General features: G+C 35.5%; 1 protein-coding gene across 2 annotated transcripts in view; it reads left to right on the top strand.

Moving 5' to 3' along the window:
• The window catches only part of LOC121313449 (thymocyte selection-associated high mobility group box protein TOX-like), a 119,880-nt gene that overhangs the window by 48,361 nt on the left and 49,867 nt on the right, over positions 1-21,652 (top strand). For both annotated transcript variants that reach the window (XM_041245982.1, XM_041245981.1), the window contains exon 2: positions 20,519-20,584. In XM_041245982.1, coding sequence (XP_041101916.1) covers positions 20,519-20,584 — 66 coding nt within the window. The remainder of the gene's footprint in view (positions 1-20,518; positions 20,585-21,652) is intronic.

Below are 21,652 nucleotides of genomic sequence, written 5' to 3'. Positions count from 1 at the left end.
TAGTAAAGTAGTTCTTTGCCAGAAATACTTTTATTTATCTGCTGATCTAACTTTATTACATTATTTGGAAGTAGTGATTTTCAAAATATCTAACACTATAAAATTGTAAAGTGAACTTATAGGCCCAAATTTATAAAGGGGAAAAACCGATTGCAAAAAGCCACGTAATGTGAGTGTTCAGTACGGACGCACTCATCATCAAAATAACAACCTATTTTATAAGACTAATTAGGTAAAGCAGGCGATTCTACAATCAACCAATTTAAATACCCCTCACTGCAATTATGGAATTACACACCTCTTACAATAAGTAGCGGGTTTAGGTCAATCCTGCGTGTGTAGGCTACACATTCCAAAAGAAAATGAATGGCACACAAAGACCTCAGTCTGGTACTAGCTATGGTGATGAGGATGCTCAGAAGCGAAAACTGAAATTTACCAATATGGAATTGGAGATTTTGGTACAAGCAGTACTTTTAACACATTAAGATGTTTTACAAGCTCAAAATACATCACCAGGACAAACGAATAAAATATTGAATGTGCTGTGGCTACTTAATAAACAAATGTACTACTTCAGAGTTTGTAGTACGTTGCTTATACATTACGATGCATCGTCCAGTTACTGTGCTTTGCATATTAGTTCAACTTCTTATTTTGTATAGAATAATTCCAGGCGTATAGACTTTTCAAACTTCAGAAACAATAAGTTTTATTTACTTACATCCATGGCAGTCAAACAGGTGGATAATCCTTCCATTGTTGTACGGCAATATCTTCAGCAATACAGCTGTATAAGAACAGTCTTCAGTTTAACTGTGACTTACATCTTCTTAAACTCTTATACAGTTGCAACTCTCCTGTTTCTTATGTTTGTCTGTATTTCTTATTCTATATATTTGAAAGCATATCTGTATGGTATATATGGTCAAAACACTGTACTAGCTCTGTCTGACCAGAATGACTATAGCGGTGATGTCAGACCCAGAACACAGAAACAAAAACAGGTAATGGCAGTGAACCTGAAACGCTACGCCGTTCAGTGTTTTATTAAATAATAAACAAACAAAAGATTTAAACAAAACACACAACTGAGAAAAAGGGCGCGTTGGCCAAACAAAGACAGACAAAATACAAAAAGGATGTGGACGAACCCAAACAATTACCGTGCTGGTTTTTAGCCAGCACACTGTAGTAATTGCTTATATTTTGAAATTAACTCTCCTCTCCCTCACCCATTCTCCACTTCCCGAACACACAACCCCAAGTGAGTGACAACGTTCTGCTTTTATGCAGCTGTACCAAGACTTGGTTGCTAATCAAACATTCAATTGAAGTCTCGTTACAACTGGACGTGAATTAAGTGTAATTTCCTGTGCTCGCATATCACATTTTACCTGCACATGAAGTGCTGTGCAATCCTCTTGCCTAAATACAAATACACATTTTAAACACTTGTGCTCGTAACCCATATTTATATCCCATGTAGTTTATACGTGAACACCAACATTAACCCTTTGCAGTCCATTTATTCTGCGGCTGTCAGGCTGGTCCGGTCCAATTAATTTTTGTGAACAAAATAAAATTTCAGACCACGTGCTGTTCAAATTGAAATAGTGACTTTGTTTGCTTAAAACAAGTAACAAAGCAGTGCAAGTCCAAAGGGTACCCTATAAAAAGACAACAGTACCAGAATTTTGAGCAAAAAACAAGAACTAAACTATTTTTCATCAGTGTTATAATTATTTACACCAGGTGAGGTTTGCAAACAAAAAAGGCATTTGGTGACAAATTATCTGTATGTGTCCATGGTATGGTACCTTTCAAAACAGTCACCTGGGTGTAACCCTGGCTGCTTTGAGCATCTTTTGCACAAGCATACAGTCTCTCTCCTCCCCCCTTTTGTCTTTCTGTCACTGTACAGTCTTTGGTGCTCTTCGATTCATTTTTGGAAATGAAATGTGGCTTTCCATTCCATTTCAATTCTTTATGAAAATGGCATGTCGTGTCTCAACATGGAGTCTGTTGTTGGGCTACCAAAGTAAGGAACAATAGCAGAGACATAACCAGTTTCATAGTCAGCTAAAACAAACACACGCATCCCCCCACTTGGTAGGCTTCTGAGGATTGTAGCACTTGAAGATAATCCTTCCTTTGAAGCCAAGGTGCTCTCATCAATGCAAATGTCTCTACCTGGGATAAATAGCTCACAGCATTTTGCGTCTATGTAGCTGACCACATTCCTGACCTTTTGTCCTCTGCTAACAAAAGCAGCCTCTGAGGCACCCGGGTGGGGGAAGGGCAAAGGTGTAGCATCCAAAAGATTTTCAAGAAACGTGATCTCTTGAATACATCTTTGAAAAACTGCATTCTGTTAGCCCAGAACACCAAAAAATACCTTCATCTCTGGTAACGTACCAGGTTTCCAGGAGTTCCAAATAGAATTATGATGCAGCGGTCCCGTTACTTTTACACTCGCATATCTATTGGTTTAATTTACAATTTCAGTAAACAAAGCGTTCGTGAAAAAAAAGGAAAAAACTCCAGTGCAGTCCTCAAAGCAGTACTCCTGTGATATCCCCTATTTGCCACAGTAAACTGTAGTTTTGTGAAAGCATCTGCACTTATCGATGCACGTCTCCATTCACCCTCCGGCTGGTTCGTGGTCACTTACCTCAGTCCTCTGTAAAAGAAACATTTACTTCCTCGTCACTAGATTTATCAAAATCATCATCATCCAAACTGCTTTCGTCTGTACTTTCTGCCTCATCCATCATCTGTGCAAGTTCTTCAGGCTGCCGTGACTTTCTCTATCTTCTCTGCGCCATTCTCACTCTGTGCGTGTCAGTCTCCATCTGTTCAATTCGGCTTTGGTCAGCCTGTACACGGTCTATTTGGCTGTCTCCGCCTTCTTTCCGATCAGAGACGATTAGGGAACGCCTCGCCTCAGCTTTTTCCGGCTTAAACGCAACACATGCTGTGTTAGATCATGGTTTTCGGCAATGTCGGACAGAGTCCGACAATGGACCGGAAAGGGATTTTCGCCATGTCGGACCAGGTCCGACATAGGACCGCAAAGGGTTAACAGACTACATACAACATAAAATACTAATAAACATAAAGGGGCGCCACACTGTCCCTCTGTCCTTTTTTTTTTGTTTGTTTTACCGTTTTCTTTCCAACTCGAATTTAACAATACTGCCTGAACCAGTATTGTTAAATACCAGAATGCCATATTACAACAAAAATACATAGGCCTTAGTAAAATATTGGTAGAGGGTGAGCCCTCATTGTATATGAGAGTTTTTCTTTCGTGCGCCTCGGAATATCGTTCCATCTTTTCTTAATCTCCTCCACCATTCTTTTAATAATGCCTACACTCTAAGAAGTAAAGGCTCTCGTTGCCACTGTGAGGAGACCTTCTAAGAACCATATGTACATGGATTCTATATTCTGTATTTGCAGACTTTCTTTTTTGTCATGTAAGCTATGAAACATGTATTGAAAAGTGGAGTTTGCAAAACAATACATGATTATAAAGCACAATTTACAAACTGAGTTGATCAGAAGAGTTGAAAAAAAAATGTTATTAAATGTTTCTTTGTCTTGCTGCAGACAAGTCTCCCACAGCAACTTGCCTTTTATATAGCCTACTGTCTGACTGCAGCAAATTAACACCTGCTTTTCAGAGCTCTTAAAATAATAAGCAAATACGAGGCCCGCAATTACCGGCAGCTTTAATAAATTAGACAGAATATTTAATCGTCCTCATTTGCAATATCCCCTCCCAATTTTAGTGGTTTCATTCAGAAATGCCCCAGAATTACATATGCATCAAGGGCTAAAGCGCACAGAGACATTGCCCCCGCAAATCACAGATTAATTGCGTGTTTATGCCATTGCGTGTGTTTTATTAATCCCATCCAAGAATTCAGAAGCCTCAGCGCTCGTTTTACGGTCGTAAAACATGCGCAATCCTTTTATAAATCTGGGCCATAGTGTTACACGTTTGTAACACATTAGTGTGTTTGTTTAAAACATGTTTTATAGTGTACATGAATCAATCAGATGAGTTTTAAACTCTGTTTACTTGTTTCACTTTCTAAAAGATTTGAACAGTATAGATTCATGGAGTTGTTGTGTTTTATGACTTTTTAAGAACATAAATGTTACAAACAAGAGGAGGACCATCTTGTTCATGTGGTTGTTTATTGATCCAAGCATGAACCTCATAAAGCCATTTCTTGAAGTAACTGTGTAAATCAGCTTCCACAACAGTGTTTCATTTTTTTATTCGTTGCTCACATTTTTTAGTACTTCTAAGATGCCCCTGTATGTAAAACATATGGCCTAGTTATAAAAAGTGCTTCAAGGAAAATATTTCTGTGCTATTGTGTTGTATATAAGAATTAAGAGATTCCTTGTAATTGGAGTATCTGAAGCTGTTTTTATATGTAAGTAACAAAGACACTTAGTGTTGCGCTTTCTTACCAGTTTTACTGGAATATATATATGTGTGTGTGTGTGTGTGTGTGTGTGTTTGAACAGCACCAAGCTGTAGCATTATTAACTGTATATTAGCCTCTTATGCACTTTGCACTTGCAAAAAAAAAGGAATTTGGCAGCCATTTAACATGTAATGGACATAAGAGCCAAAGTGTTGTGATAGTATAGAATATCACGATACTGTGCATGGTATTGTATCGATACTCCATAAATGAGATATTGCAGAACATTAGCTCAGAGTATGTTGTGCCGGTATAAAGGACAAAGTTTTGAATGTCGCTACCATCCTGGATGTAGCGCTGGAAAGACTGACAGAGTGATGGGTATCATGCGAGAATAATTGCAAATCAATTGCCCAAAAGTTTTGCTCTACTTTTAATTGAGGTAGTGTTCAAATACTCAAGTACTCCAGTATGGTTTTAATCAAATTCCCCCCTTAACTCCCTCCCTTAACCACATTTGAATGTTATAAAAAAGCCATCTTGGTTCACATACTCTTTAATCACAGAAGCAAATACTTTCTGACACACACTGTTTGTTTTGTTATTTGACATTTGCTGGTGTAAGACGCTAACCTTGTTACTGAAATGGTGAAAATTAAATACATTAAAACTCCAAACAATATAACTGTTTTCGTGGTTTAATGCCAGAACAGCCAGCAGATTTGCTGTTTCCTGGAAACTAAAGCAGTTTTATTAATTGCAGTTTGTACCTCAGCAGAGTTAATTATCTTGATACAAAAAGAATTGCATTACTTGTAAATTACTCTTGTTATTTCACAATGTGAGCTACACATAAAAAAAAAAACATGAATTACTGAGGCGAGTGAATTAACGTGGAGACGGCTTAGATTTGTATTACAGTGCACTTTGTTTATAAGAATCATATCCGTACTGGGTGATTTGATCTAATAAGAGGTTGATTCTTAAAAGCAGACCGGTATGATTACTGTGGTGAAGTGCTGCAGAATCGGTATGTTAGTTTGAGAATGAAAGCTTTGTTCCCTGCAGTGTAACAGGTTGCCACTAGATATCATGAGTTCCCGCATGTATGCACAGGGACCACACAAAGTATTGTTTAGTTAGTTCTCCAACTGGTTTGTTTTGTTTGTTTTATTAGCGGTTGTTTCCCCACGCACTGTAAGATAAAACCAACACCGGTTTTAAACTGTAAATCAAGACTCCAGCCTTTAAACTGCCCTCGACCACGTCACATTACAATTAACAAAAGCGCCTCCATAAGTCAGCAGTTAAAATACAGTATACAGATGTCAATGGTGCTCAATCATGGAGGATAATACATCAAAATATGTCCTCGTGGGTAAGCAACTTGTTATATGATCACGATTGTGTTTACTCAAGGCTGCAAAATCCTATTTTACTGCAGTATACTTGAAGTAATTGTCTCGTGAGGGTGCCTAGTTTAACTGCCATGTGGTGTTACATATACTGGCCTTTGAATTAAAATGACATTACAGTGCAGTATTTTACTGTCAGGACTACCACTGCATTTAAGCATCAGTGGCTTATTTATTTTCATTATGCGGAGATGCAAAGCTCCGTCATTCCCGCATCCCAACCCCCCCCCCCCCCCCTTCTCACCACGCCATGCCGCAATCCCACTCCCTCTACATGCATATCACACAATAACACCACTGTACTCAGTATGTATTCAATGAATGTCTATTCACTTTATTGAAACACATTTTCACTAACATAACACAAACATACCTGCACAATGCAGTGGTGCAATCACCGTTTGATTACAAACAATGCAATGTTTCCTGCATCACTGCATGATCCACGCTGAGTACGTGCCTAATCACTTGATCAAGTACTGTATTACATGTAGTCAGTTTGCCCCCAAATTATTCTTATAAGCAGATTATTTTAAATTGGTTAGTACAGGAATGATTTTGTTCCAGTGGTTTGATCACTATACGCGGTTGATTCTTTTATCAGTGATTCTTATAAATGGAGTGCACTGTACATGCATGTATATTTTTTCTGTCTACAGTTTTAAAAGACAATTGAATATAGTAAGAGAAGAACCCAACTGTTTAGAGAAATAAAAGTATTCCTTTGATTAGTATTAAATGCCAAGGATTGCTGAACTCTTTGCACGCACTTTTTAAATATAAAGTGAAATATAAAGTATAATTTGTATTACTCTGGTCACTTTTTATTCATGGTTTAAGATGTATTTTTTAACCAGTAGTCTGCAGTGAAGTACTATACAGAAAGAAGTCATGTATTGTCTAACCTAAGTCAGTGGGTTTATGTTAAATTAAGTTGGGTTTAACGCATTTTAAGTGGAAATGCTATTTTCAGAAGTTGTTATTTCTTTGACCTGATTGATCTGGACATAGTTTACCGTTCTGTTGATATAATCAATTTTCTCATGCAATACTAACTAAAATATCACAGTAGCAACTTACAGCAGCAGTGTTACAAATCTTCAGGGATTATAAATGTATATCATATATATGTTATTTCTCATCATCCAAATGCAAAGGCTCACACAGCTCGTTTCATGCTTAAGTGATATTACATAACACCAATTGTTTTTAAAGATATTGTGGAGCCCCTTCTGGAAAGGATCGCTTAAACTGTCATACTGTATTGTAGAAAAAAAGAATGCAGGAACAATGGCTGACATGAACCCAAATATTTACTGTATAGAAACCCTTGGTTCCTACTTACTATAAGAGAAATACAAGAAACGCTTAAATGCTGTGTGACAAAAATAGCTTGTCCTTTCTTACAGTACTTCACTTCTTGAACCATAAATGGTGTTTGATCTAGTAAAGACTTTCAAAATGCTTGAATAATAAGTATGAAGCCTTAACAATTCACAATTTAAATACACATTTTATTTTTTGTCCTTTTAAATACTTTTGACAGCTACAAATTACATGCATTTATTGTTAACTGAATTTCAGCAGATAGGGCAGAAGCAAACCAACTGTTTTTCCATTTACCTTTTTTGGAAGTTGTGGTTTCAAAAACTTCCCTTCTTATACTGTCAGAAGATCACAACTGAGATAGGTTCAAATAACAAAACCTTTGATACCTCACAGAAATCTAGCTAATTGTGTTGTACATTGAGAATTCCATCTGCACATTCACACCTGTTGGACTTTATATACTTTATATATTTGACTTTATATACCTGCGGCTTATTTTTCCACCTGAGATTGCCACCACTAACCTTCAGCCTGATATTGTGCTATGGTCTGGAGCAGCACGCCTTGTTCACCTGGTAGAGTTAACAGTGCCATGGGAGGATGCTGTTGATGAGGTGTATGAAAGGAAGAAACTTTGGTACGATCAACTAGCTGCTGAAGCGGAACAGTAAGAGAGTAACTAAGTGTATCAGTCCAGGTTACTGATTTCTTTTTTCAAAGGACAAGATTGTTTATGGCACTTGTATGCCTGTCATCTTTTTTTCCAGTTGCCTATTAAAAGCATTCCATTCTGGTATTTCTAGTCCATGTCCTTATGATTCACATGTAACATCAATTTGAGGGGCATGACCAATAGAAATTAAGATCAATTATGATTGCCAATTGTTGTAAAATATAGATCAGCAAAGACTTGGGTTTAACCAGATTTAATGACACATCTGGCATAAATGAACTATTTTAATAGTTAATAAAACGTGCATTTTTTTATTGTTTTTCTTAGTGTATATGTATTTAAAAACATGTTTTTCTATGATTCTGTTAACAGTTAGTGTGACTCATTTTACTTGTCCTTATATAAAGAACAACATTAAAGGAGAATGAACTGACAAAAGCGTGGGCTCCCATCATGTAAGTTCTAAGAACACCTGCTGCTGCTAGTATCCTTTTCTACAAAAGCAATGCTGTGCCTACTGAGTCTTTAATAACACAGCATGGGGTCTAGAAATCTACAACACAGGCGCTCTCTGCATTGTAAGGTCTAAAGGTTTTAACTAACTTTTCAAATGAGGACAAGCATTTTGTTTAAACAATTTTGCTGATGCAAAAGTAATAACAACAGTTACTGTATGACAAAATGCAAAGTAATTGTGTTTGTACGAAAGAAGAATTGTTGAAGTTTAAAATTGCCAATAAGTCTTCAAAGAAGTAAAATCATGCAATTTCATTTTTATCCCATTATGGGAATAGGTGTTAAGCCACCTGGTGGCAACATTAAGCTGATTTTGGCAGTGGCACTTTATCCCAATTTAGCTTGTTGGTAGACATTAAAATTCACAGTTTCAGCAGTACTAACAGCAGCAATGATTACAGTTAAGTGATTCCTGCTCAAAAATCAGTATGTGGGGGGAAAAAAGAAAAAAATCACTTTACAGTCATGCAGAACAGACAAAGGGAGCTCAACAAAAGAATGGCTTCTACTGCAAGACGACAGGCTTTCGATATTGCATGTTATGGGTAGGGGGAGGGGCTCTGGTCTATCCCTTGCGACCCTGACCTACTTTTTTAGCTGCTTATTATTCAAGCTACATTATGTGTTTCAAAAAATGTGTGTAACTCAGTTTGGCATCCTCTTCTACATGCTCGCCCTGGAGCAGTAGGTGCTGTGTAATATTAGCAGTGGTCCACGTTGAGTCATATTAAATATAAAAATCCTAATGTACTCATAACTAGGGAAGAAGCTGCTAATTGTTAGTGGGGAACTGCTTTATTGTAGGATACATCTCATCAAGGACTCTGCCTATTAGTAACCAGTGTTGACATTTAGATTTAAATTGAATTTGCTCCTAATTAAACCCACAGGGGAGTGATCCTATTAGATGTATAGGTTAATAAAATTAGTCAGAAATTGTGAAACACTAAAGTAAATTCGCCAAGAGTATTGTTGTCTGCTGGCTTGTAAAGGGGAATACTGCATAATTAAAAACAAAAGGTGTAATTATTTTGAAGTAGCAATTTTAGATGGACCTGCTGTGGTAGTGATTTGGTGCTTTTGCAAGGCACACAAAATCTAAAGAGTCAGATTCAGAGATCTTGAATGGAAACCTGAAACTCAGAAAAAACTGTTTGTTCTGATAATTTTAGTTAAGAAAACTGTAGGCTTGGGTATGAAAAATGGTTGAGTAAATCTGAATTGTGAATACTTTAAGAAAACTACTTGGAAATCCTTTGTTAAATGCAGACTTTCATTTTGAAAGTGTCGTCTGATGAGGTCATTGTCCTAACTAAAGGACTGAAAAAGCCTGTACTGTATATGAAAATAGTTTTCATATGGAGTCAGGAGAATGGGTAGACATGCAGTTAATTATAGAATACACCGAGGAAGTAAAACAAAATCATTAAGTTAATCTGAAGAGAAAGAACATGTAAGTTGGCCTTGTACGTTTGTATAACTTTGATTTATAACATGTACATGGTTCGTTACAACGGGTATTTGTTCACTGATATATTGAGAGATGTTGAAGAACTGGTCGGCGAATAGTGGCTTATTATAGAGCGTTGTTAGTGAGCCAAAAAAAGCAAATGGGACTTGTACAATAACATGCCATTTTTTCTAAAAAAAAAAAACTAAAACTAAAACCTATAAAATAACAAACATCTGACAGAACCTGTCAAAATATCATATATTCAGAGTGAAGCTTGTTTGAGAGTCTTGTCTCTTTTCCAACACACTTTTTAAACGATTTAGAATAAAAAGTGAGGTGTTACTGAACATTAAAAACTTATTTGAAAACCTGTTCCATAAATGTGAAAAGCATGTAGAGTTTTTTTTTTTAGGGGGAATAGTTACTTTCTCTGTCAAACACTCATTTGATTTTTAATTTCAGTTTAATTATTACTAAACACCAATTAAGATTTAATCTATGTAACATTACATCTTTATTATAAGGCTCCTGACATGTTTCAGACTTATTAAATCCTAATTAGTAATTAGAGCAATTAAATGGGCTTTAACTGACTGCATTGCTATTTCAGGCAGTTTGTTCAAACAGTTATGGCGATAATAAGACAAGTTATCAATCTTGTGGACTAACAGCATATAAGCATTTGTAGGTGATACAAACTCAAGAATGTGTGTTTCTGAGTAGAATTAGTTTTAAAATGCATTTACTCTTACAACTCGGATCTGAGCTGGCTTAGGGTCGGTCAAATTCAACGGTTGCTTGAAAACATTCCCTTCAAAACACTGAGGCAAAAGTGTTTAAATCAACAATAAACCTGCCATGTGTTTCTACTTCAAGGTGGTCATTATGTGCAAATTAAGATTTAATTTTGCATTCAGAAATGGATCGAAGCATTGGAAACTTGCATATCTCCTTGTCAGACTCCTCTGATATGTAAGTGACACCTGTTTCTTTAATTTTCCACTTCCGAAGTCTCTTCTTCAGGGCTATGTGTACATTTACAGAAACAGATGTTAGTTTGTGCATTTACTTGTTCGTCTGACAACTCCTCTTATATTTAAATGTAAACAACTCCCTTTATTTTCTTGAAAAACTGCTTATTTTTGCTATTCAACTAAAGCACAAGTATTGTTTTAATAGCTAAACAGAAACATCTGCGACTTTAATTTGTGTACGTTCTCCTTACCAGAACTTATTTATTCACCATATATCAACAATGCATCACGGTACTATAGCCTTTTATAAATGAGAAGATTTCCTTCTAGGGGTGAATACAGTCCTTTGTTTAAAAGTAAAGTGCTTTTGGACCCTAAGCCAGTGCTTTATATATGCATATATTCACATCACAGCACTTTCCATGATGCACTTTGAAAAATAAAGCCTATACAAAAAGTCTACAAGCTTGTGACTTTTTTATTCAAATTGTATAATAGTTATGCTAGTGCCATGATGCATATAAATAAGTGCTATGTTCTAATATGTACGATATTGTGGTTATAATCAGATCTTGTATGATTCAGACCATTGATTTTATCTGGTACTGTGTATCTTTCTTGCGTCACTCAACTGTACTGCAATTGAGCTCTTTCCTAGTAATATAATCTATATTTACTGTACAGTAAGTGCCTGTTGACATGAATTTGAACCTCACCCTCCTGTGCTTCTTGTTGTTTCCTGACTGTTTTGACACCAAACCCACCCATCACCCTCCTGTGTAACGTTTATACTAGAGTTTTCATCCACTCTTTGTAATACTCATAAATACTCTTATTTGTAAAAGATTGTGCCAATATCCTTGGCAGCTTTGGTCATTATGCTGTCAACACTGGTAGAACTAGTGTGCCTGAAGCACCCTCTCCAGTGCCTGAGTTAAAACAACAAAACAGTTTGGTGATCCACTGGAATGTAAGTGAGAAGTAGAAGGATGAAGTATGTCATTCATAACAAAGACTTGCTGTTGAATATTTTTAGGCTAGTATGTGACAACAGTAATTACAATAGAGTATTTTGAGTAGGCAGACGATTTTATGTCAACTTGTTTTAAACACACTTCTGCATTTCCTATGAATGTGTTGAATTGGTACACATTGGACACCCTCTGGATGATACTACCTTCACAAGTGAGAATTTGGATAGTTTCCTTTGTCATATTTTTGGTAACTTTACTTGGGATCCAGTTTCTGGTTACTGTTTTATGTCTTTCTCTCAATCATAAAACCACCCTGGGCTTTTTCAACTGCTCTCAGTCTCAATATACCACATTTTGTTTTATTTAATCACATTGACTCTGAAGGTGAGACCTATTTGCATCTATAAACAAGCTGAAATTATGGTCTTGGCTACCTCTTTTGTTGCCAAATTTTGAACATGACTGCATTTTATTGTACAAGTTTCAGAAAGGCTTAATTAAATATTGAAGACCTAATAACACTCCCATTAAATAAATCGTGCTATATATATATATATATATATATATATATATATAAAATACATCTACTATATGATGGAGCACTAAGGTGAAAATACTCTGCTCTCAGAATACAGTAAATTACCATTTGGATGTGGTCAAGGGGATTTTTACAAAAGCAATGAAGGTGTTTGTACTTTTGTTGGGACGCCATGACACAGCCAGAGCTGTTTTTACCACTGTGTATAAAACACCTTTATACCAGTGGCTGAAATGACATTGAACTGTTTAGGGAGTCAGGATGTATGGACTGTGTGCAAAAAATGACCCAATGGCCCAAGATTCCCTATTTAAATCAATACTATTCAGTGCTCTGTCTTATGGTATGTCCTTAATTTACAATATTTACAAAGCCCAAAGTTGTCTATTCTATGAACAGTCCTTTTGGTGGCAGCCTGTTAAAGGTCATGGCTGTACCAAGTTACATGGTAACAAGGCTTTCTTTATTGTCTGGTTTAGAGTAGTAAACTACACAGTTATTATGCTTTATTTTCAAAAACAGGTGGAATACTGTGCTGTCCTGCAGTAGAGAATCGAATATTTACCATACTTTTAAATCTTGTGTCAGTATAATTCGTGCAGTCTGTGTATTATCTGATAGGATATTTGGTCAGTTTTAAATACATGAGTTATTGGCCAAGTAAAACTCTGTACTGCAATACATTTTCTGTAATTTAAACATATTTGAAGGAGAAGTTTGGATAGTCCCTGATCTAAATATAAAGAATATACAATCAATAGAACATAAAAAAAAAAAAATACAATGTGATTGTGCACTTACTGATCTAAATGACTTGAGGAGAGATTCGGAGTGGTTACAGCAGACAAATAGCATGCTTTTGTATGCAGATATTAAATATGGTTACCATAGATACAGTGTGTTTATATATTACCACGTTAGACTTTCTTTTTTAACCTAACGTCTTAGAAAACAAATTCCTAGAATAACCTCTTTACTTTTCTCTAAACTTTAAAGATCCATACAAGATAAATATTTATCTTTTATATTATGTTAATTAGTAAAAACCTTACCAAATTACAAAACAAATCCCAATCCAATTAAACTACTTCTGCTTGACAAATAATTGAAATTAAAACTCGAATTGCTTGCTGGTTTAGAAAAATAAAAATAAAACTTTACTGTAAGCTCACCTGAAAAGAACTCGGACCATCTTTCAAGCAACCTTTTGATTGAAGTTGATATACCTGTAACCATCGGCAATATAGCTACTATTATCAAAAAAAGGTTTGCTTATACAGTTCTGTATTTGCCAGAAAAGACAGTTTTGATTAGGAGAAAATACTTAAACATAAAAATACAAACCTGATACATGAGCTTGTAAAGGATTGTAAAATGTTATTATACAAAACATAATCCCTCAGTATTCATATCTATAGAGGGTTTTCAATGCTTAATGTTTCTTGTTCATTTTCTTGGCGTGGCTTTTGTTAAAATAACTAATACATTTGTCCAGAAATGGATTTCCTGTTGATAAGAACAGAAAGTGGTTTTCTTCAGGGGTTTCAACAGGAAATAATAACAAGTGAACAGGAGATTCACCAGTAGCATCAAATAAGCTATTCTTTAAGTTCTAATAAAACAGACACTGAATAAGTCATGTCTATTGACCATTGAGTGAGGCTTATTCATAGTTAGCATAAGATACTATCTCCTTTTTCTAAATAAAAATAGTTTTGAATGCCAAAGTGATAGTGATATAAGACCAATATTTATGATCTCCATAAGGGATTTGTGTTTGGATCACTGTTAAATATAACAAGACATCTAAAATTGATTCGCTGCTATTAGTAACACTAGTAGGCCAAAACTTAACTTCTATAGACTAAACTGAACAAAAGTCTCTTATCTTTGACCCCGTTAACATGGGGCACCTCAGATTTAGGTCTGCACCCCGTTCATATATGCGGTTTAAGGTGCCTTTGCACGTTCACATATGTGATTGAAAAGCAGGCCTAAAATGTGGCTAACTGCTTTTTTTTCTTTTTTGGTGGAATGATAGCCTGCACTCAGAATGGAAGAGCTACCGGGATAACACTAATCCTTGATTTGTAGCAGATGTTTCTTTCTTTATTTTTATATTTTTTTTATAGCGCCTTTTATAGTGGACCACCATCACACAACAAAACAACATCTCACCAGAAGTGCTGAACAGTATCAACTTTATGGTATATACTAAAAAAAATAAAAATAAAAAATCACTATTTTGACTTAATGTTGTGGTGTGTAATGGGCTGACAGTCCGAGCTTACCCCCAACCACAATCACATTATTCTCTCAAGAACACAAAGGTATTTTTAGAACACAGGAAACTGCTCCTACCTAAGGAAAGACACAACATTAAATAATAATTAATTAATTATTCAATAACTGGTTACACCAGGAATCATTTTATACAGAAATAAACTTATTTAACACTCATTCCATTTCCAATAAACATTCATATAATTTACATGACGCATGTTTCTTCTCAGTTATACGTATTTGTTTAACTTGCATGAATACTGTATTTGTTTACAAACACAATTGTTAAACTATCCTGTTTACTCGTTATTATTATCATTGTCATTATTATTTTCTAGTCCCTAATCATTATAAGTAAAGGCTTAACATCAGCAGGACAATGATCCAAAGCACAAGGCCAAAGCACAAGGCCAAAGCTACACTGGAGTGGTTTAAGAATAAGAAAGTGAATGTCCTTGAGTGGCCCAGTCAAAGTCCAGACTTGAATCCTATTGAGAATCTGTGGAAAGACTTGAAAACTGCTGTCCATAAGCGATCCCCAAGCAACTTGAGAGAGCTTGAGCAAATCTGCCAAGAAGAATGGGCACAAATTGCACCAAGCCGGTGTGCAAAGTTGGTAGAGACTTACCCAAAAAGACTTGCATCTGTATTTGCTGCCAAAGGTGCTTCCACCAAATATTGAGTTGACAGGTCTGAATACTTATGCAATCAACATATTTTGGTTTATTCTCTTTAGTTTTTGCTGGCATTTACTGTAACTTAGTTTACCCTTAGAAGTCTTCAGTTTGAACATTCAAGTTTTGACTAAAACTTGAATAAAATAATGTGTATGCATCATTTTGTAATTTCACAAAATGGGACACCATAGGAAAGGTCTGAATACTTTTGCAAGGCTGTGTGTGTGTATATATATATATATATATATATGTATATATGTTAGTTCAACTCAGAGTCTTCGTCATCTGGATGGCTATTGTAAAATAGAGCTGCAGGATTATCCAGCCAGATTGACGTGAGGCGCTGGCATTGAGCACAGAAAAGAATCCCAAGTTTGCTGTTTATGTTTCGTTTCAATCAATTTGTTTAGTGCTTCATATTATACAATTGTCTGCCTACGAGTGTACTCTACAGCCTTGCTGCATGAAGTACAGAACAGCACATTACCATCGACGTGAAATTTGTTCTTGCCAAACTCGTTGATCCAATCTTCAGGAGTGATTGTTATTGTTTTCGGCATTTTTGAACAGCTCTGGATACTGACTTAAGTAAACTGAAGCCTCATTCAACACTGAACTTGAATACTGGAAGCAGTTTATTACACAGGTATGTTTATATAAATGTAAAGCAAAGTTGCCTGTGTTTTAATATTTATATATGGTATGTGTGTTGATTTGGTTATTATGAAACAAACAAAAGAAGCCTTGCATGATTTTTGCCCCTCCTCAACTGTAAAACAAGGAAATCTCCGACATCCTAGAAATTCTGTTTTTCTTTGTTGTCATAGAAAATCAAATTGGTAATGTGATACGAAAAGATGGCCTAAGTCTGCTTCGCGTTCATAGATATGTAAAGGCCAGCCCTGGGCCACATCGAAGTGGTGGCATAAGTTTAGAAGTTTGCCTTTTCTTTCTTGGAGCATTCACGTATGAGAAAAGGTGGCCCTGAAGAGGCCCTGTGATGCCTTAAATTGCAAGTGTGAATGGGGTCTTTGTTTCCAAAGGAAAAGTTTATTTCAGTGTTTACCTTTACTTATTGGGACGAAAATCCTGTGAAATCCTGATTTCAACCAGCGAGAAATAAAGCAAGACGTGCCCTTGTGCTTCCCCAAATCATTTCTGGTGGTTAAGCCAGCTGTCTCTCCATGCTTGCAGTGGAGCCTGCTGTTTTCTAAACCACTCTCACCAGTATTTCTCTTTTAGTTTGTTGTTACAAACTCCAGGTTTTATATACTTACACAGCCATCGAGAGAGAGCTCTGTGTGTAGACTGAGATAGCCTGAGGTTGTCGCAGAGTGTTTTCACTTTTTCTCTGTACACAGAAAGGCCTGTCAGGGACATGTAGTTTAAAAACAGCTCCCTGTATCTCCATCATGTAGCAATGATAAAGTAATTTAACATTGACCGAGCACATTGACTGCAAACATATTGCAGTTTTCATTGATTACAGCCTGAGGGTGCATTTAAAATGCTGGCGATATATCACCATCATTGAAAAGATTAAAGAACTTTGTTAATAGCTTACAATACATACATGTTATGTGTTTTGGCTTTTCACGTAAATATAATTAAGATAATGGGACAGGTTTGTCTAATACTTTGAATACAAGATTCCAGAAAGTGACCATTTTTACTGTATATCAGTCTACTGTACTGGCCTTTGCCAAGAGCACTGCTGGGAACTAAAGTCTTTGTCCCATGTGGGGATAATTAACCTCACTATAAATGCATAAATAATAACTTGTCATAAAACATTCATTCGAGTCTTAGAGGTTTAGACTCTGCTACTTTTACTGTTAAGGATCCCCATAAGGGGAGCTTGTGTATGTTTGTCGTTGCACCATTGTCGCTGCCTCACCTACTACTGCTAGTATATGGTAATAATACAATATAAACTAGCAACTTCATATTTTCAGTGTTGTGGCCTCTAGGAACAAAAGCCATTGGCACCCTTCACATAAGAAGGACACTATATGATTAAGACTCAATGCTTTCATTGATTCTTTGTCAAGTCAAGTTTGATCACGTGTGTCTACAAGAAGAAGAAAGAAGAAATTTGCAGGGTTAAATGTGAAAAATGTTGCTGACTGACCTAATTTGGCTAATAAGGTGAGGTCATGTGACTTTTAAAGTTACAGCATAGAGGCACTTTGAGTTGTTGTCTTAGTCTTTGGTGCACAGCTATGTTCTTACTAAGGCTCCATTACCAGGTAACTCTTTCACTGTTGCACTGCTTGAAATACAGACAACATGGTTTGATATAGGCTTGTAGTTGGAACAGTAATGTTCTTTGATTCCAATAAAGTTTCCAGTGCCACATTGTTTTTAACATTTGTTTATATCACTGCTACATTTTTCACATTTCCATTTTAGTTCATGTTTACAAACCATTTAATCTGATATGACATACCCTTAAGATTATACTACTAGAGATACTTTGTTTTTGTTCACAAAAATTCTGATTTGTAGTTTCATTATTATTATTATTATTATTATTATTATTATTATTATTATTGTATTTTGGGATGTAAGGTGAAAAAATATATTCCATGCATGTGTTGTTCACACACATTGATAGACCATAGCAAAGACAATATCTAGTGCATCTTGTATTATAATGCTTTTAACTTTAAAAGGATCCATGTGGATGGTTTTGTTTTGTTTTTTTTTTGTTTTTTTGTACTGTATGTATTTCCCACAGGTTTCAGCTAGAAAAAATAAGCGTTAAGTTTGAATTAAGGTTTAATTTTGGTGGCAGGAACACCCAAGATGACTTTTCTGAATCTCATTTTGTATGTGTTTTCTGTGCTCTCCTGCTCATTTATTGCAGTCAGTGGCCAGCAAGTGTATCTGTTATCAGTTAACAAGGAGACTGACAGGACAGCCTCTTTGTTCGTTTGTTAGTTTTGTATGTATTATTGATGAACTGAGCCTCACTCTTCAGCTTCTACACTGTGAATGTGATAAAGCTGTTTCCTAATTCTGCCAATGTACTCTCTGTTTAAGTAAAGCACTGGCAAGCTCTGCTTCTTTGGAAAAATCAGACTTTTTAAAATATGAAACATGTGCAACGATAGCTTTTAAACTTAAAGCTTATAATGAAATTCAAAAAACTAAACCTGTTCATCTTTAAGATAACTCAACAAGTTCTTTGTGTATGGAAAGCATGTAGTTCAAAATGTTAAATATCTTGTGTACAAGCGCTGTGAATCATGAGTAGCTTTTTTTTTTCTACACCCAGGTAACTGTGTCTGGTTTATATATACTAGAGACTGCATCGAGTGGATCGCATATACATACTTTGTTTCATGTCTTCAAATCATTCTAAAATGTTCTTGAAAGGTCGGGAATTCCTGTGTGCAAGTAACCACACTGTTGGAACCACAACTTGCAAATTATTTAATTATTTTACAAACTATTTACATTATTTTATGAACTGCTTTATATGTACCCTGGCAAGCTGTTATAACATATAACAGATGCACAGTATTTACAGTCAGATACTATTACAGCAATCACACACACACACACAATTTCCCAGTTCTGTTTTTTTTTTTCTGCTTCACTCTTGTTGCATCAGCTTTCTATAGAGATAATGGATCTGCATTCATTTAGGATTTTAAAAGACCCCAATCACCATCTGACAGGTTTCTAATAGAACTTTGATGGTGTGTCCCTGATGTAGTATTATAATCATTACTGATTTCTTCCTTTGATATTAATCAGTTATTGTTGATCATTTTTAAGATGTGGCCTTACAAAGTGATTTTACCCAAGCTGAAATAGTTGTTTTATTAATTAAAAAAAAAAAAAAAAAAATTATCAGCTAAATTTCTCACCTAGCAAACTGCAAGACCCGATAAAGGGTGGTGGGATTTGTTTAATTTCCCAGATGTTAGACGACTCAAGATTCTATATGGCACTTAATGGGAATACATTTTTGAGCTTGTAACATATATATTAAATACTGAGATAAGATATAGTCTGACTTTCTTTCTTAGTTAAAAAAAAAAGTTAAACATATTTAAAATGGGTTTATTATGTGCATTGCATGCAGTATGTTTAATTGTTTCCCTATTTCTTAATAATGCTGTGAATGGGATGTTGATACAAATACATCAAATCGTAATAGTACTTTGGGGGTATTTTTCACCGCTTTCAAGAGAAACACAAAAAGAACACCTGTTAAATAGAAACATGCCAAGTGTTTATTGTGAGGGCTTTTAGCAAAAGTACAGTTAGATTGTTTATTTTTAATTTCATTACTTGAAATTGCCATTTTACTACCTAACACAGTTGCGGCTCCTGACATTGTGGGGAGGATAGACAACAAAACCTGCTTTTATTTCTTTGATTGAAGGTTATTGAAGTGCGGGTAATAAGTACAGAATCCCAGCCCATTTTGAGGCTACAGAAAAATTGTTTCAAAATGGCATTCTGTCATGTTAGCCAATAACAATACAATAGCACTTCAAAAGGATGATGTAAGGTTAAAAAATGTATGAAACAGGTGCTAGCTAAACGACAACCACCCATGATAGACTGTTCACACATCTGTATGGTTATTGTGCTGCAATTATTTGAAAAGTCAAATACTTTCTTTTACAAAATTGCACCTAGCCTCTTATGACAAGCCACCACTGCTGGAATGCATTGTGCTGGTTGACATATTTGCTTAGAATGGTGTACATGAAATATCAACTTAAAAAAACAAAAACAATAACAAAAAAAAAAAACATGAGTTAAATTGAGTTTTCTCCCTGGCTTCTGACATATCAAGATCTGAAGTAGCACTATATCAGAAAGTACTTTAGATCTTTCTGCATTACCCTATTCCCTTCCCTTTGTCAAAACCAGGGCAATTCATTTAGCAATTTATTTCAACTAATAGCAACATGTGTGATGCAGAGAGTGAGCCATTTTGTTTCATAACAGATTGCAGATGAAAGGAAACCATTTATTTCTTTCCTGTCTTCTGTAATTACTAGTGTACTAATTACCCCAAATCACTGACATTCAGGGTCAATAAGGATGGGAACAGACACATCAAAGACAGCTTGCACAAAAGCCATGACAATGCCTCCCAACAAAGACCCTCAGATTCAGCATCAGTATTTGTTTTGCTTGCTCTACATTCTGTCCCTTTTTTTCAGGATGGTTTCTAAACATGCATTTTTCTGTTTGTTATTCTGTTTGCAGTTTGACGGGGAAAACATGTACATGAGCATGACAGAGCCGAGCCAGGACTTTGTGCCAGCGAGCCAGGTGGGTTAATTAATCTTCGCTGCCTTCTTTCAAGTTGTAATTAAACAAATTTAAAGGGCTGCAATGCAAATTAGCAGCGCTATCACTGGCTGCCATAATCAGGAGTAATTATAATTTATAAACAAAGCATTTAAGCCTAGTTTCAAGTTAATTAGATGGATCTGGTAAAACACAGTGGTTGGTGTGTTGCTGAAAAAGGCTACAGTTTTCATCACTGGGAAGCCAGCAGCTGGTAAACAGCTTGATTCCCCCCCCTCCCCCAAACACTTGTTCTTATCTCAATGAAATCAAGTTTACACAGGTGCAACTTGCAATTGTTATTAGTTAAGCTTACATAATTTTAAAAAAATAAATTAATGTTGATCGCCGTGATGTCATTAGGGATTATATTGAATGGAAAATCTTTTAAGATTCTTTGACGATTCCTACTTTCTTTACAACCTGATAAATCAGTGGCCTCCTTTGTCAAACTTTTTTTTTTTTTCACACAATTAGTGCACACAATCTTAAACATATGCTTAGAATCAACCCTAATGGAAGACATAGGTTAAGGACAGGATTTATTATAGTAGTGGAAAAGAATGCTATTAAAATAATATTTTGGTTAATATACAGGCAAGATGCAACTTTACAATAAACACAAAAACACAAAAAGTTACACAATAATAAACAAAACTTTCTGTATGCGCTTCAGAATATCTTTAAACACAAGGCACCAAGAAAAAAAAAAAAAAAAAAAAACATGTGATTGTTTAAGGTACTAGAAAAAAAACAGAATAATCTCAAAACAAACGGCATAAAAGAAGTAAAAGTACAAATACCTGTACGAAAAAAGCTTTTATTGTAATGATGATTTAGTTCAATATGTTTATAAATATCATTAAGCTTTTTTTTTATTATTAGTTCATCATTTCCTGTACTTTGTTTTTTATCTTTGCCAAAAGTTTTACTGACTTTGTAATCTTTGTGGCCTAAAAAAAGGAATCCATGGCCCTATATTGTAGTGTACCTAAAAGAGTAGCTGCACTTTGAACATTCATTCAAACAGAACTGAAGAATAAAGAATCA

This window comes from Polyodon spathula, chromosome 3 (genome assembly GCF_017654505.1).
Source record: "Polyodon spathula isolate WHYD16114869_AA chromosome 3, ASM1765450v1, whole genome shotgun sequence".
NCBI classification, from domain to species: domain Eukaryota; kingdom Metazoa; phylum Chordata; class Actinopteri; order Acipenseriformes; family Polyodontidae; genus Polyodon; species Polyodon spathula.
The sequence above is the reverse complement of the archived record's forward strand: the minus strand, read 5'-3'. Positions and strand labels throughout refer to the sequence as shown.